Source organism: Pecten maximus, chromosome 6 (assembly GCF_902652985.1).
Source record: "Pecten maximus chromosome 6, xPecMax1.1, whole genome shotgun sequence".
Taxonomy (NCBI): domain Eukaryota; kingdom Metazoa; phylum Mollusca; class Bivalvia; order Pectinida; family Pectinidae; genus Pecten; species Pecten maximus.
The window spans coordinates 23,784,956-23,800,553 of record NC_047020.1 but is presented as its reverse complement, the minus strand read 5'-3'; the positions used below and the strand labels follow the sequence as shown (position 1 = coordinate 23,800,553).

The following is a 15,598-nucleotide window of genomic DNA, read 5'->3' as shown; positions in this document are numbered from 1 at the left end:
CAATAAACATTTCATATAGCAAAATCCCAGATGACCATTAGCCAAATACAAAAAAAATAAAGATTCTTCTGAAATTTACTTGTCATTCATTATAATCACAGGGTAATTACCCTCTAACCCTTAATTGTTAAAACTCAATGTTGAACTCTGACCTACAAAAACAATGCATCAAAAGATCTGCACAACAGTCTTGCATAACAATATACCCATGTGTCATCACTTTGTCTCAACTTCTTTGATCTTTCAGATGTTGCTTGGAATTTTTAATACATTTGGCTCCCCTGACTAGTATATGTCAAGCTCATCTATATAAGGATATCTTACAGAAATCCAGCAATTTTTTTTAAGAATGCTCCTACTGAACTGCTCCAACTGAACTAACATTTAGGATCCTGGTTCTTGAAGTTCTTTTATAAAGTTCACACCAAATGAACCAGAGTAATACTGGAGCAAACAAATAGAAATAACTCATTAATAATTCAATAATTGTCCACTCAGAAAGCTGCTATCTGTGCACTATTCAAAAATTATTCTGGATGGACTTGCATTAACACAACAACATACAACAATACTATCAAATTTTGATGGATATATAATATTTGATATAACTGCCACAATCAATCATAAATATACTCATTAAGACCGACTGTATATACCAGGTAAGGTACAATCCCATTGTACCAAGTTCCATGAATATGCAACAAGATGACAAATTAATAAAATCTATAGAATACTCTCTCAGCTTGGACATCATGATCGGATCCACAATTTTTTTGTTGTAGCATCTCTTTTAAGGTAGTCCTTCAGATTTTAGAAGGGATGGGATCACCTGACAACCATACAATGTAGGTGATTTCTCAAAAAATTCTGACATTTCCTCCCAAATTACCTTTGGATTTCAGAAGAGACTAAATCACCTGGGCAGCCATGATATTTCTCCGATTATTCTGATATTTCACCCAAATTCATTTTGGATTTGAGGAGTTGGATCACCTGGGCAGCCATATGAGATTTCTCCAAATATTCTGATATTTCACCCAAATTCACTTTGGATTTGAGGAGTGGCAACCATGAGATTTCTCCAAATACATGTTGTATTCTGATATTTCCTCCCAAATTACCTTTGGATTTCAGAAGGGGTTGGATCACATGGGCAACCATGAGATTTCTCTAAATATTCTGATTTTTCACCAACATTCACTTTGGATTTGAGGAGTTGAATCACCTGGGCAACCATATGAGAATTCTCCAAATATTTTCCTATTAAAAAAAAATGTATTTCTTCTAATTAAAGAAGCTACATGTGCACACTACTACTTGGAAGAATAAACTTCAAAATTTTAATTAATGTTTCGAAACTTGAAAAAGTGACTAAGCTGGTAAGCTCTACCTTAAGACAATAAAAGTACATTGTTGTAGATCACTAGATGTATAGTTAGAGACTAGCTAGGTTAGAGACACCAATACAAACTTACTGGGAAAAAGACACTAACATGCTGTCTGTATAGTGTAGGGAACCATGTCGTCCACTTAATATAATACCTGACTGGTTTCGTTACTTAGTTGTAACTCATCAGAGGTAAAGTGAGCAGATTCTGCAGACTTTTATATAGAGTTGTATAGGGTGGCACAATATGGCAGAGGGCTGTGATAGGTGGAGGGTGTTGTACTAGGTAGTATTGTTATTGTATGACATCCACACCAAGTAGACAACACAAGGACAGCCAAGTACATAGCACTCCATTTCAACTTCTAATCACACTTCAAACTGGAAACAATCAGAATACTACTAGATACATCAACTCTTTACCATGACACCACTAGGGAGCAATGTCAAAGGGTAATTGTTGTATCCTACTAGATACACCAACTCTTTACCATGACACCACTAGGGAGCAATGTCAAGGGTAATTGTTGTATCCTACTAGATACACCAACTCTTTACCATGACACCACTAGGGAGCAATGTCCAAGGGTAATTGTTGCATCCTCGGTCAGTTATAGGTTAGAGATACCAGTTAATTCACATTGGTCTAGTAATTAGCAAAGCTGTGTTTGATCTCTTCCAGAGGTACAAAGGAAAAAGTGATATTGTTATATTGGTGCCAATGAAGAGAGTAGGTACCTGGGTATATCACGTGGGTATATCATGCATGACATTCTCCAGGTTTAGTGTGAAAAAAATCCGGCATGAAGTATTTTTCTTGAATATGTCAATGTGGTGAACAATCTAGTTATTGGCCGATTATTTGGGGCTGCCTTCTATCTCTTGTGAAGAGAGCTTTTTTCCCCCAAAAAGACCAAATTGTGGATTTTTTCCCCCTAAAAAAAGACCAAATTGTAGACTACAAAGTTTTGAACTATGCTGGAGCATAGGGACTTGGCATGAATTAACAACACAAGGTCCATTATACATATAAAGCATACATTATAGTAACACAAATGAAAAAGGTATACAATTTTAAATAGATGTGGACTGTGGGTCATGTACCAAGTCCCTGTGTTCTGGAGCTGGAGCATATTTTATCAAAATATACAGTATGACCAAGGCCAATGTAACACCTTTGTTGAGTTTTGTGACCTGATTTTCAAACAGACTATTCCATGGAAGGAACTGTGATCCTCTGTTAGCTGACTTGGTTTTGTTTCCATACAAGGCTGATTATATAATCATCAGAGTTCAGAGTTTATCAGAACAGGTATTAGAAACCATGCAAAGTCCTTCAGTTTCACCTAAAGGTATATTGACGAAGTTTTATCTTTAAATAACAAAAACTTAACCATACATGTCCAACAGATATTCCCTGTAGATCTTGAAATCAAAGATACTTCAGACCCTACTGCTTGATTTCAATTTCCCCAATTATTAATTTTCTATTTCTAAATAGTAATATCAATGCTTTCCCTAAATACAGTGTTTGCATTTCCCAGTTGATTTGATATCCAAAGACTTGTTCTCAGTGACCAAAAAATTTACACAATATTGTTACTACGAGAAAAGGGAAAGTTTTATAATCAACACCATGATCTGATTTGGAAATGTTCTATTTCCTTGTGTGATATGAAGCCAGTCGTGTTCAATACTTGTTGATTTGCCTAGTGGTTCTATTGTCATCATATTAGTTCTCATTTTAAGAATGGAACTAAACCTGGATACACCTTCGATTTGCATGGTTGATGTCGTCCATGAAGCAGCATACACTTTCATGTACCTTTAATTTTTCAGGGGTCGCCATACAAATCTGTATACATTGTATTTGTTTTTGGAGAGAAAGTTTTTTTAACTGTTGTTTTTGGAGAGAAAGTTTTTAACTGTTGTTTTTGGGAGAGAAATGTTTTTACCTGATCTGGTAGAGTGTTCGCTAGACGTCCCAGGATCACATCTCTACAGAGATACTTGGAAAAAAACTTCATTCATAATATGAAAGCTGAGACAAATGATCTTGTTTTTACTTTATGTTTATTAAAATTAAACAAACAGTGTTATAAAGTAGTACAGCATAACTACGTGTAACAACATACCTTAAACAAGTGTAATATAATTAATAATATACCTAATACCCTACTTCTACAACCAAACCACCCATTGATATTCTGTAACTGAATGCCATTAAAACATACCACAGTCTTGGACACAAGTTTGAACTCCAGAATATCAAAGAGTCTTAAGTCTACACCCAATGATAATATTATAAATTATCTTGGACTTGACTCTATACTATGTGAAGTTTTGACTAAAGCATTTAAATGTAAGAACCGTAGCATAATTATATTTTGGAAATACACTATAAGACTAAATTTGGTAACAAAAATACACATCATTTTTTAAGCATATTATTATATCATATTTTGACGCAGAATTGAAAAAAATATCACTTGCAATCATATAGAAAAATTTCTGTTGGCCTCGTCAAAAATTAGCTGCATGAACCACATGGTTTACTGGTGTAACTAAACAAAAGTAAAGACTGATATGACATGACAGCCATTTACCCGGCTATCTGGATCTCATTTATATATGTAGTACATAAAGTAACTCTGTAAGTCTGGAGTTTCATTCTCCACTTATAGCTATTGATATACAAAATGGTGTCTGTATCAATTTTCAAACTCTCTGTAAACCTGGACGGAATGTATACAATAGATGACGATGTCTGCGAGGATGATGATGACATGATGGTGATCATGATGATAAGAAGGATGACAACAATCATCTGGAATGGCACTTCTACATGGGTTGGCATTAGGAGAACTGGGGAGTCAGGAATTCTCGCCTGTCAGAGTTGAGGTAGGCTTTATAAGCATGTGCTCCGTTTCCTTGATCCTGTAATGAGAATCACAAATGATTAAGAGTTCTGTATCAGCTTGTTTGGAATATTGACTGATCATAGAAATCTATATGGTATCCAGATGTACAATATATATACATTAGGATGTATGCTACGTTACTGGTACATAAATCTCCTTTCTAAAAGAGGTCTAGACAAATTTAATTCATTGATAACTTTGGAAGAAGGTATTTTACTTTCAAACACCAGTACAATCTAGAAGTTAATACCTGGAAGTTTGTGTCAATGATATTCATCACAAATATACATGTCAAAAAAAAAATATATATACATAACAAGACAATGCAGCAAATTACAGTTGCCAACAGGATGTGAAATTACATGCGGAAAATACACAGATGACAAATTCGTGAAAAGGTGAATCCATACCCTAAGTACGAGTTCCAGTAAAGGTAGTGTAGGAGATAGAGCCCGGACAAACTTTTGTTACGATGTAGATCCAAGGTCAAAATGTAGGTCTCAGTGACCTACTTTTGATAAATGACATAGCACCTCATGCAGGTGAACTGAAGCATTGTAGAAGATAGAGCCCGGAAAAGACAGCATGAGGAGGATGGAAAGACAAATGGACACAATACAAAACAATAGCCCCCCTCCCCCAGTTCCAAGTGGGTGACTAATTATACATGTATCACAATGTGATGATACTGTTATAATACTATGATGTAAATATGAAATAAGTCTTATAGTTTCTGAGCTGTACACAAGCTTTGTGCTACAAGTGTACTCAAGTAGGAGACGCATAAACAAAACAGTTACTATTATATGCTAAGTGAAGGGATAAAATAAGATCTTTTGAGCACATACAGATATTGATCGAGTACATTGCTGAAATATACAATAGCATTCAAATGTTCAGTACATTTTTATCATCAATATCCTTCATACATACATCGCTTTGATCCTCAGCATTCTTTCTTGTGATGTGGTGTCTCCAAAATGGAAAGACAGGGAGTCTCCAAGGCTCTCCAGCATAACAGGGTGTTTGGTAGGCGTGCTCGATAATCGCTTCTCATCCTGTGTCACAGCTGCAAATGTGTCGTCATTGGTCAAATCAAAGGGTGGTAGTGTTACACTATGGTTGACTGATAAATCTGTTGGTTTCCGTATCGGTGACAGACCCACTGCTGCCGAGTCGTTGATGTCACTAGAGGTCAGGTTTGGTCGAGGATAGCCCAAGAGGTCACTAAATACACTGCTTCCTGATAAAGATATAAAACATATGAATATTAGTCTCAATATGTCAATATTATAATGTTTTAAACTGTCTTCAAGGGTAGGAAAAGGTAAATCAGTCAAAGCAACAGTTGTATGGGCTGGGATAATCAATAAAGTGCTGTCTAGCTAAAAATGTCATAATAAACATAATATTACAAAATATTAAGTTGAAAATCAAATTAATTATTTATTTCACAACAATTGTAAACCTAGAAAAAGTCTGTAAGACATACTAGTAAATGTCCCTACTCATATGCAAAGGACTTATATGATGTTATGATAATATGATAATATGGTGTAAACTTGAATATGATGATCAGGTATAGAACTTGATGATGTCATATGTATACTATGGTGTTGATATGAACCAAGTTTGTTGAAGGGTTTTCAAGGCATGACATTGATTTGGAAAGAGACAGGGATTAAATGTGACCTTTGACCTTTAAATTTTGACCAACGACCACCAGAATATTATCAGGTGTAGACTGGACACATGTGTCCCATTCAGAAGGGGTCAAATGTGACCTCTGACCCTTTAACCTAAACTACCGAATATCAAAATATGATCAGGTATAGAACTTGATGTTATAACACTACATGTATGGTGTAAATATATGTGTGAACTAAATCTGTCAAAAATCTGCACCTAAATGGAATAATGCCTCACAAGGAGAAGGTGTAAATGTTGACCTTTTGACCCTTTTATCTTTGACCAATGACGACCAAAACATGATCTGATGTAGAACTTGATGAGTTTTGATACTAGGGTGTAAATATGAACCAAATCTGATGAGAAGTTCTCAAGATATGACATAGATTTAAAACATGATGCTGGAAATGGTAATACCGGGGTACTATACATGTAAGACAACCCCCCCCCCCCCAAATGGAGAGGGCAAAACAAACCCATGTACTCATATAATCACTTTGGCTAATTCTGATAACAGTAGGTAGGGTAGGGTTATTGCTGAGACCTACCATTAGAGTGATTTGCTGTCAGGAGTTGCATCTGGTGGTCTGCAGGTTGTGCTTCCTTTGGTGTAACTGAAGCCGAGATGGACCGTCCACTGTGGATTTCCACTACGTCGGAACTCTGTTTATCCAGGCCATCTCCAGCACCTAAACTTGACAGGACATTTGGTGCTTTGGGAACATTTTGGTGAGATTCTGATCCATTTTGGTTATGTGTGGTGATTCGGTACATTTCACCAGAACCCCAAGTCTGTGCTGCACCACGAGATGCCTCAGGTTTCCCATGTCCAATATCCTTCAACCCTTTACTAGGCTCACTAGCTACAGCCTGTAACAAATTCATTAAAACATTTTTTCACTTATGCATTTAAATATCATTTCATATCATTAACACTTTACACTGATGATCTTGGAAAGTTTATTTTTGATTGATGTTTCTAAAAGGGTCATAAAAAGAAATCTGTTTCCTTATCTTTAATTTCAATACAGATAGAATAAACCCATCTTAAGTAATTATTGACAAAACATTTTTTTTACGAATGGATGCCTATCGTACATTTTTAAGGACTTTCTTTGATTAAACTATGAAAAACAAGCTGCTCTCACTACATCAGAACAAGAGGCCCATGGACCTGAACAGTCATCTGAGTTCTGAAATGCATACTGATAGCTATGTTTTTTGTTTGCCAATTCAGAATTTAACACTAGGACTGAATTGAAAATTGTTTTCAATCTGTTATCAAAGCATGCCACTGTCCCAATTTAATGACAATGGGCCTCTTGGTTATTGAGAAGAAGTCGTTCAAAAATTCAGTATATTTGACCCTGTGACCTTGAAAGTAGGTCTACTTCACTCATTTGAACTAACACCCCCCTTATCGAAAATCTCATCTCCGAAAGATTGCAAAATCTACTATAAGCAATCCAAAATTTGGCCCCAAACCCACCAAAAAAAATTTGGCTCGCGCCTATGGCGCTCGCATTACCACTAAATTTCTGGACTCCCCCCCTCCCCCCCCCGCCCTTTTCTTTTCAAATTTTTGGATCCCCTGAACCTTTATTCCAGCATGCTACTGGATCAATATCATGACCTTGTGGCTAATGAAAAGAAGTTGTTTTAACACATTTGATCCCTGTGAGCTCAAATGTAAGTCAAGATCATTAATTTAAACAAACTTTGTAGTCCTTCACCCCATCATGCTACTTGCCCAATATCATGACCCTGTGCCTCTTATTTATTGACAGGGCGAAAGGCCATAACAATATGTCACTTGAGACTTTCTTTCAGGTGACCTAAAATATGCAAATAGTACTAGACATGTAGAAAAACACGAGTGAAACTATGTAAAACAGTCTAAAATGTAAATAGATAAATGTTGAAGACCCATTTATTATCAATGAAGATTCAAACATAGATTTGATGAATACTTACTTGACTACCACTAAGCCTAGCCTCTACCAAGGCTACCCTGTTCTCCACAAGTACCATACGAGCCATGAGGGTCTCGAGCTGCTGCTGAATAGTTGTCAGTGTAGCGTTAACCTTATCATCTGAGCTGACTGAAACCTGGGACTCAACAAGTCCAGCGATGTTCTTTACCACTGTGTCTAAACTGTTCATACGATCCACAACAGCCTGGATGTTTTAGAATAATGCACTGAATGTATCAAGATATACATGTATCTGCAAAAGCAATTGATTATGTAAAACTACAATAGGCTGCTTTGTTATTTGAATAAACAACCAAACTTTAATTTTGTTATTCATCAGATCACCATTCACCTGTATAATCCCTTAAGACTTTATTCCCTAATTATCTGTGTGGGAGGAGTGGGGGGCACTTGTATTAAAATGTGATGGTGGAGGAGTATCTTGAAAAATACCTCCCATCCACATCGATAATTTTCTAACAGCCAAAACACCTTTGATATTGCCCTACTATATAGGGGCCCCTAACCTGTATCGTCCTATTGTATTGTAGGGACTCTTCACTCTGTACATATGGCTGACTTGCAGGGCTGTTTGTCCCAAATTGTGGTTCTAAAAAAGATTCCCCTCGAGTAACAGCATTGACAGTCTCTATTTCATCCTCTTCACTTTCTTCTTCATCCTCCTCTTCCTCTGGACGCTCTATAAAAGAACAAGAAAGATATAGTTTGCTTTTTCATTTTTCATGATTATCACAATAATGAAATTCTAATACAAAAATACAAAATGAAAAGCGTACACTAAACACATACCCATAACAACCACAAATTTTTCATTTTCCTCACAGAAATACCGTAGATCTGGTAAATTATTTTCTCCTGACTTTCCAGCAAGTCTCAAAATGGTCTGAAAACCTGTTTGCTCTTTTGTAAACTACAAAGGCTTGTAATAAATTTCCAAAATTACTCCTCAGTTGGGATATATCTGTCTACATACCCCAGAGTTTTTAATAATATTACACCTATGATAAACACAAAGGATATTCCTTGCTCCCTACCTATCACCTGGTATAACTGTACCTGTGGAAACTGTCTTTACAAGTGAAGATCTGTTTCTGGTCACACTGGATGTGACAGGCATGAAGTGTACTTCTGATGATGCTTGTATTGGTACTTTTGTCATCAGCCTCTCTTTGGTGAGATGAGGTGGTGAAGCTACCTCTGTAGGAAGTGGTGGGTGCTGCCTATAATCTGCAACATGACTAGTCATGTGACGTATAGGGTGACCTTGAGGCTTGTGAGGTTGTAAAAGTTCATTCACCACCTGTGGTGCAGATGTCACTTCACAAGGGGAAGCAACTCTTACTTGTTTTGTATGCGTCGCTGTCTTTGGCCTCTTTGCTGTCACACAGGTTGATGTTGATGCTTCATTAGACAATGGCTCGACTGACTTTGGTCGATTTACCTAATATTAATCAGATAATGAAAACTTTTTGTAAAAAAATAGATACAACGTGAAAAATTTCTTTATTTTTACAAAGTACTTTTGAAATACATGATCCTAAATTTAAATATGTAAATAAACTTTTTCTATTATACATTGATATTGGCATTTGTTAAGGTTACTCTCTGATCAAAGTACCTTTGCAGTACCAAGTTGTACCAGTCCACTGACAGCAGCACCCCCTGTAGCTGATTTCTTTGGCGGGTTCAATACACGACTCTTTTCACGGACCATGTGTAACACTTCAGAACACATAATTATCTTCCTTTCTGCAAACCCAGCATTAAAGAATTGTTCTTTTGTGATGAGGGGCTTGTAGCTGAACAAATCTCGCAGTATCTGTAAAACAGAACACAGAAGTTTGTGTATATGAAATAAAGTGAATCACAGATGCTGGCTAGAGGTGGGATCAGCACTTGTCACAAAGACATAGACCACAGAGAAAGCATCTCTTGCTGTAAAAACGGTCAAGATTGATAAATGATATCAATTAATACAAATATTACTAGCTACCAACCTGATATTAGCAGTTTATACTGATTTTATTATATAAATCCTGAATCAGAAATTTTAAACTGCTGAATTTCTCTATTTCATTCAATGGCATATTTTAGCAATCATTGCAAAATGTTGTACATTAGTATTACAAATATTTCCCTAATTTGGGATCTATTAGTCACTAACTTTATCAGTCTTTCAGACCAGGTGAGACTCATTCATAAAATCATCAAGCAAAACACAATAGGATGTGTTATTCAATTTTTTTCAATCTGCAAATAAAATGTAAATTAATAATGAATCTTTTAACCTTGTACATAGCTTCAATAAATCGGAAATCTGTCTTGCCATAGAGCTCTGCATCTGATGCTGAGATAAGCTCTGCCAGTGCATGGCTGTAACTTGTGAAGGCATAGTGGTAGAGAGGCAAGAAGGCAGTGGGCTTCCCCAAGGACATACTGAAAATAGATACATTTACAGGAATTTTATTTTCATTATGATATTGTTCATACAGGTATGCCCTTAACTGTTTATCAAGTTGTAAAATATAATAGAAATTATCAATAACCTGTTCCAATCCAAATACTAAAATTGATTTCAGCCTCCTTACACAGTAAATCAAGCTCAAATGTAGCTTAACTTTAAATCTATTACTGTTGCCAACTGTTAATTAAAATGTATTTGCTTTTTGTTAACTCTAAGAAGATACTTAAGCACATAATTTAGCATACCAAATTTACCTGTCGTTAATTTTGTTATGGACCCTCAACTGAAATTATATTGTGCCGGAACAGCGTTCTGATTATTATATTGAATCTTAGTGGTGCGCATCTTTGAATCACTGGTCGGCGCTAAAGTCATTACCTCCCTTTGGTGACTTTGGTGACGTCACCACTTTTTGCGTAGAATTTTTCACAGCGTTGTGTTCTTTAGCAGACGACACGAATTTTAAGTCTTTTGTAAGTTTCTGGTGTTAAATACCACACATTTATAATTATCATTGAATTTGAAAGATAATCCTATATATCCTGGATATTGTATATACGAGATTTAGATGAAAAAAGTTGATAAATGAAGTTTGTTTGTTTAGAAAGTGTCAGATAATCGGATAAGTTCAATGTCCTATGATTGACGAGTTATACTTTCATGTTAATTATTACCAAGCTCTTGCCAATTCAATTGTTCATGAGGTGTGTTTATAAAATTACATTGATTAACGTCAATCGTGTCATCAGAATACCATAAATATCATTTTACGTGCTAGTTAGTCATTTTTATTGTGAAATGTTGTTCATAAGTTTTTCGTGATTGAAATCATATTTACACCTGTGTCAGACACCCGGTACAATATATAGCAACAATGTGATTTGTATGGTATAAATCCAGTATTGTTATTTCGTGCAGAATATGGTTCCATCGTTCTGTATGGTACAAATCTAGTACTGTCAGGTTATAGAGAATATGGTTTTATCGTTCTGTACGTAACTGATAGTAAGTTTTTGTGTTCTTGCAGTGAATCTCGTTGAGAATATAATATATCCAGTCTTATGTTACGTGTGTCGTGAGAGCATGAATGCCCAGCTGGGTGTCCCTACAGCGTAAGTTTATACAGTAAATTCTGTTTAAATGCATATGCTAATATGCTATTCATGAATTTCATTGAAGTATGTCTGTATAATTAAGTAACTACAGTTTAGTGTTATTGTCAGGTTATTCGACAGTATTTCATGTATTTAGGCAGTATTAACTGTATCGACCAATAATTCGGTTAAGGAAAGAATGATGCAGAGACCTTTTACATTTTAAAATAATTCTAATAATTGTATGTCGATATTTTCATGATGATCTTGATGTATGAACTTATATCGACAACAATAGTCCATGTTGATTGGTTACATATTACACACTAGGTTTTTTGTAAATTATATATTAAATAACATAATGTATTACATTATGTACATCATTATAAAGAGCAAGTTGGAATAAGATGATATGCTACAAAAATGATACACTAATCAATGTATATAATTGTAGGTTCATAGAACAGTTTTATATGATATATTATTAATGTACAAGTAGGGTTATCACTTTATTATGTACTATATTTGTAAGAACTGTTTTGCTTGTATCATTGCAGTTCTTACGGTGTTACGGTTGATGTTTGAAATAAACATTGATGGTACCCGTTTTCTGTCTACCCAGTTTTATTCTTAACGCACAAGAGATGAGGGGCAGCACATATATACATTGTATATATTCAACAAATTGCCCTGCAGTGAACCATTCATACTTACAAATGTGTTGTCTATTCACCCAAATCAATATTTGATACAAGTGTCAAAACTAGTTCTATGGAGATCAGGTCATCATTTATCTTTGAAATATTCATTTATACTTTTTGAATTGAAAGTCTGAACAATCTGTGCATTTAAAAGTTAAAATTTGGCTAAAACATATACCAGGTAATTAAAATCTCAAAAGCAAAAATGGACATAGAATTATGTCAATTACACACAAATCTCAAGCAACAACGTTTTTATTATTTAAAAATATAACAACATCAATATAAACATCGTCATGTATATACTGTACAAGTGAAAATCCTTATTTTTCCCTCTTGCATATTATCGTAGTACTGTAGAAAATTCTATGTTTGTTGTGTACAAACTGTTATTGTTTTCGTGATTGCCATAGACCACAACTATAAATACAAGGATGCATGCATCAATGTTATATCATATGGCTAACCATGAAATTTTTACCCACGAAATAATCTAAAAAAGCTCCAAACCAAACATGAATGTACACACAAACATTTCATGCAAGATAGAATATTCATTTAAAATCACAACATATATACTAATTTGCTCAATTCATATCAACATCATTTTTTTTTTACATCAACTTCAATTTCACATACAACGTATAAATTACAATGTAAAGCTGCAAGCACACTGCACACTTCTATTGTAAAATACCAAACACAGATTCATGCACTGCACTTCAGAAGAACAATGTACTACATGATCTACATATAGTCATTATGGGTCAAAATTATTTTTCAATGAATCCTAGATATTGAAAAAAATATTTGAAGATTTTAGTATGCATTGTTTACAACTATCAACATATTATTTTCAATCAATATCATATAGAACATAACATTTGTTACAGAAAATTTTCTAAAGATTCTTACTTGGCAAGGTCAAGGTCTTCATTATACTTGATAAGCTTGACTTCCTTCTGTAACTTTCTGAGGTTATTCGTTAAATCACCAGTAGGCATTTTCTACAACAAAAGAAAATAGACTTAATTTTTTTTTAAACTAACTTCAATAACAATGGCATGTAGTTTGTCTATCTCTCACAAAATATACAGTACAGAAATGAAGCAGTGTTTTCCTCAGTATTTTGGAAAATCCAATTGACCAAATTGGGATTTTTTTATATGCAATGAAGTGAAAATTCACATGCATGCTATTAACTGTTTCATGAGTGTCTATGCCTACCAGTTTTATAATTCAGAGTAAATTCTAGCTGAATACATGATGGCACACATCAACTGACAACAGAGGTCAGGGAGACACAGGTACACAAAGTACATACACAGCAAATATACAGACATGGCATATAGTAAACGTCAAGTTTAACTGTGTCAGCTTAACCTGCAAGTGTCAGCTTAACCTGCAAGAAACAACAACCCCCCCCCCCCCCCCCCCCAACCAGATTTCTACAGCCTGTAAGGGTTATCTCCCCTATATTAACTGAAGCCGCTAGGTCTTCTTTGCACCTGCCGCTGTAAAAATGTTTGTACAAAGTTGTCTCTTTGCACACTGTGATATCTATTTGCTTCGATTAATGCGTGAGTTATGGTGGTTAAGGTTTGTTTTCGGGTTGTATATTTTGATGTAGCAATGACAGGCATAAGCAAGTTATGGCACTTTCCCATTCTGCCCCGTGTTAAATAGGTCAATGTTGAATTCCATGTTTACCAGCTATAATTGTCTGTTCTTTCTATTTTCACTAAACAGTAATCACAATGAAGTATGTTCTACTTGTCTTTCATATATATGATTATTACGTTTATCGATGTTTTCTTCAGCAAAAAACGCCTTTATTCATAGCCTCCCACAGCGTAAAAATGGAGTCATCGCTGCCATTTTGGTAGCCATGTGACAGCAAAAGAGGCTTAAAATATATATAAAGACACGTGTGAATCGAAATCAATTGTGTGTTTTGACTAAAAGGAATGCAAAGCAATATCTAAACATGTGGTAAACCAGAAAAGAAAATAGTTTGGCAACAGAAACTTGAGCGGAGAGACGAGGTACCGATAAAATCGTTAATATTTCCTTACTTACCCTTTGTGACACCCCCTTGACAGTGATATTATGAAACCTAGGGCACCTTTCTTTCAGAAAACATAACTGTCAAAACTTTAGAATGAAGCGCAACCGTGCGCAGGGTCAAAGAAGATGAGTATTCCACACTGAAATGTAATTCGCCATGATTTTCGAAGGGGGATAACTCTAATCTAGTAGTCGTAGTTCACTACTTATGGAATATAAAAACGTACGGTAGGCCTATTAATCAAGCGTTTTTACACGAAAAAGTCGTCAATTTGAGTGGTGATCACTAGTTTTAATGGATGGTAATAGTATAAAAGTATGTTCTTTAATTTAAATGTAGATTCAGATTGCACTTGACTCATTTTTTTCACAAAGAAATCAATTCAATAATCAAATATATTTCCATTTTCATAATTATAAATTATTAATATTATAAATTATATTCCTGATTCAAATGCAGTCTTATTATTACCAAAAATGATTCAAACTGATATGATTTAGTTATTCGTGCTAAAACACTTTAGTACGTAAATTTATTTCACCATCAGTTTTACATGATAACCACCAGCATTAAAACTATGCCGTTTATCTTTTTTAAAGATATTTCTTGTTACAATTATATTGACTTGAAATATAACAATAAACACATCTTCCTGAAGATAGTTGCCTTATTTTTTGAAGAAATGGGAAAGTACCCTTTGATGGCAGAATCCAGTGGTTTTCCCTACATTTCAAAGTGCCATAACTCTGTCAATTTTGAAGGTAGAGTCTTCATTTTTTCACCATTTAACTCTATTTGTAAAGACCTTTCCAACAATGTATAACATGAAATGTTTCCTATAATTAAAAAAAAATGGCCTGTTATTGCTAGTTGATGTTAGGGTAAATCGTTACGTCGGAATTTCTCTGTTTCTACCCGTCTACTCCAGCTGTACCGTGAAGAAATCTGTTCTATCCCAAATGAAATTGCGTAAAAAGATAGGAAAATGTCAAAAAGAATGCAATCAACGAAAGCATTGAATAAAGATCTAGACCACACGTTGACCTACCTCTGATTAGGGATGACAGGCATCGACAGATCTGTTTGTTTATAAATGGCGCACCTGTCAAAAATGACTTGGGCGCCACCTGTCACTTCCGGTTGGAAAAGTCATTCAGCATCATCAATATTAAAAATAAATTTATGCTTTGTCATGTAAACTGTGTTTCTCAGCGAAATGCAGGACATTGAAGTATTTATTAATATTTTATTGCGTTGTATCAAAAATTATTCTTTCTGTA

The 15,598-nt window shown here is 34.9% G+C and overlaps 1 protein-coding gene across 2 annotated transcripts; it reads right to left on the bottom strand.

The window, feature by feature from the left end:
- Positions 1-3,441: 3,441 nt before the first annotated feature.
- On the bottom strand, positions 3,442-15,434 carry LOC117329295. Of its 2 annotated transcripts, none has more exons than XM_033887175.1 (10): positions 15,367-15,434; positions 13,166-13,257; positions 10,280-10,427; positions 9,610-9,810; positions 9,048-9,432; positions 8,498-8,670; positions 7,972-8,175; positions 6,546-6,867; positions 5,242-5,551; positions 3,442-4,324 (listed from the first exon to the last, which is right to left on the bottom strand). In XM_033887175.1, the coding sequence occupies exons 2-10, from the start codon at positions 13,252-13,254 to the stop codon at positions 4,261-4,263; spliced, it is 1,896 nt and encodes a 631-aa protein (XP_033743066.1). In that variant the 5' UTR covers positions 13,255-13,257; positions 15,367-15,434; the 3' UTR covers positions 3,442-4,260. The 2 variants fall into 2 exon arrangements, with proteins under 2 accessions (XP_033743066.1, XP_033743067.1); XM_033887176.1 differs by lacking the exon at positions 15,367-15,434 and adding an exon at positions 14,330-14,350.
- Between the last annotated feature and the right edge of the window lie 164 nt (positions 15,435-15,598).

Bases quoted from the DNA above. Each gene is read 5' to 3' on its own strand.
- LOC117329295 (XM_033887175.1), bottom strand. From the start codon at position 13,254: ATGCCTACTGGTGATTTAACGAATAACCTCAGAAAGTTACAGAAGGAA. The intron at 8,176-8,497 runs GTTAGGGGCCCC...TAAAACATCCAG, and splicing joins AATACAATAGGACGATACAG to GCTGTTGTGGATCGTATGAA. The intron at 5,552-6,545 runs GTAGGTCTCAGC...TATCTTTATCAG, and splicing joins GACAGCAAATCACTCTAATG to GAAGCAGTGTATTTAGTGAC.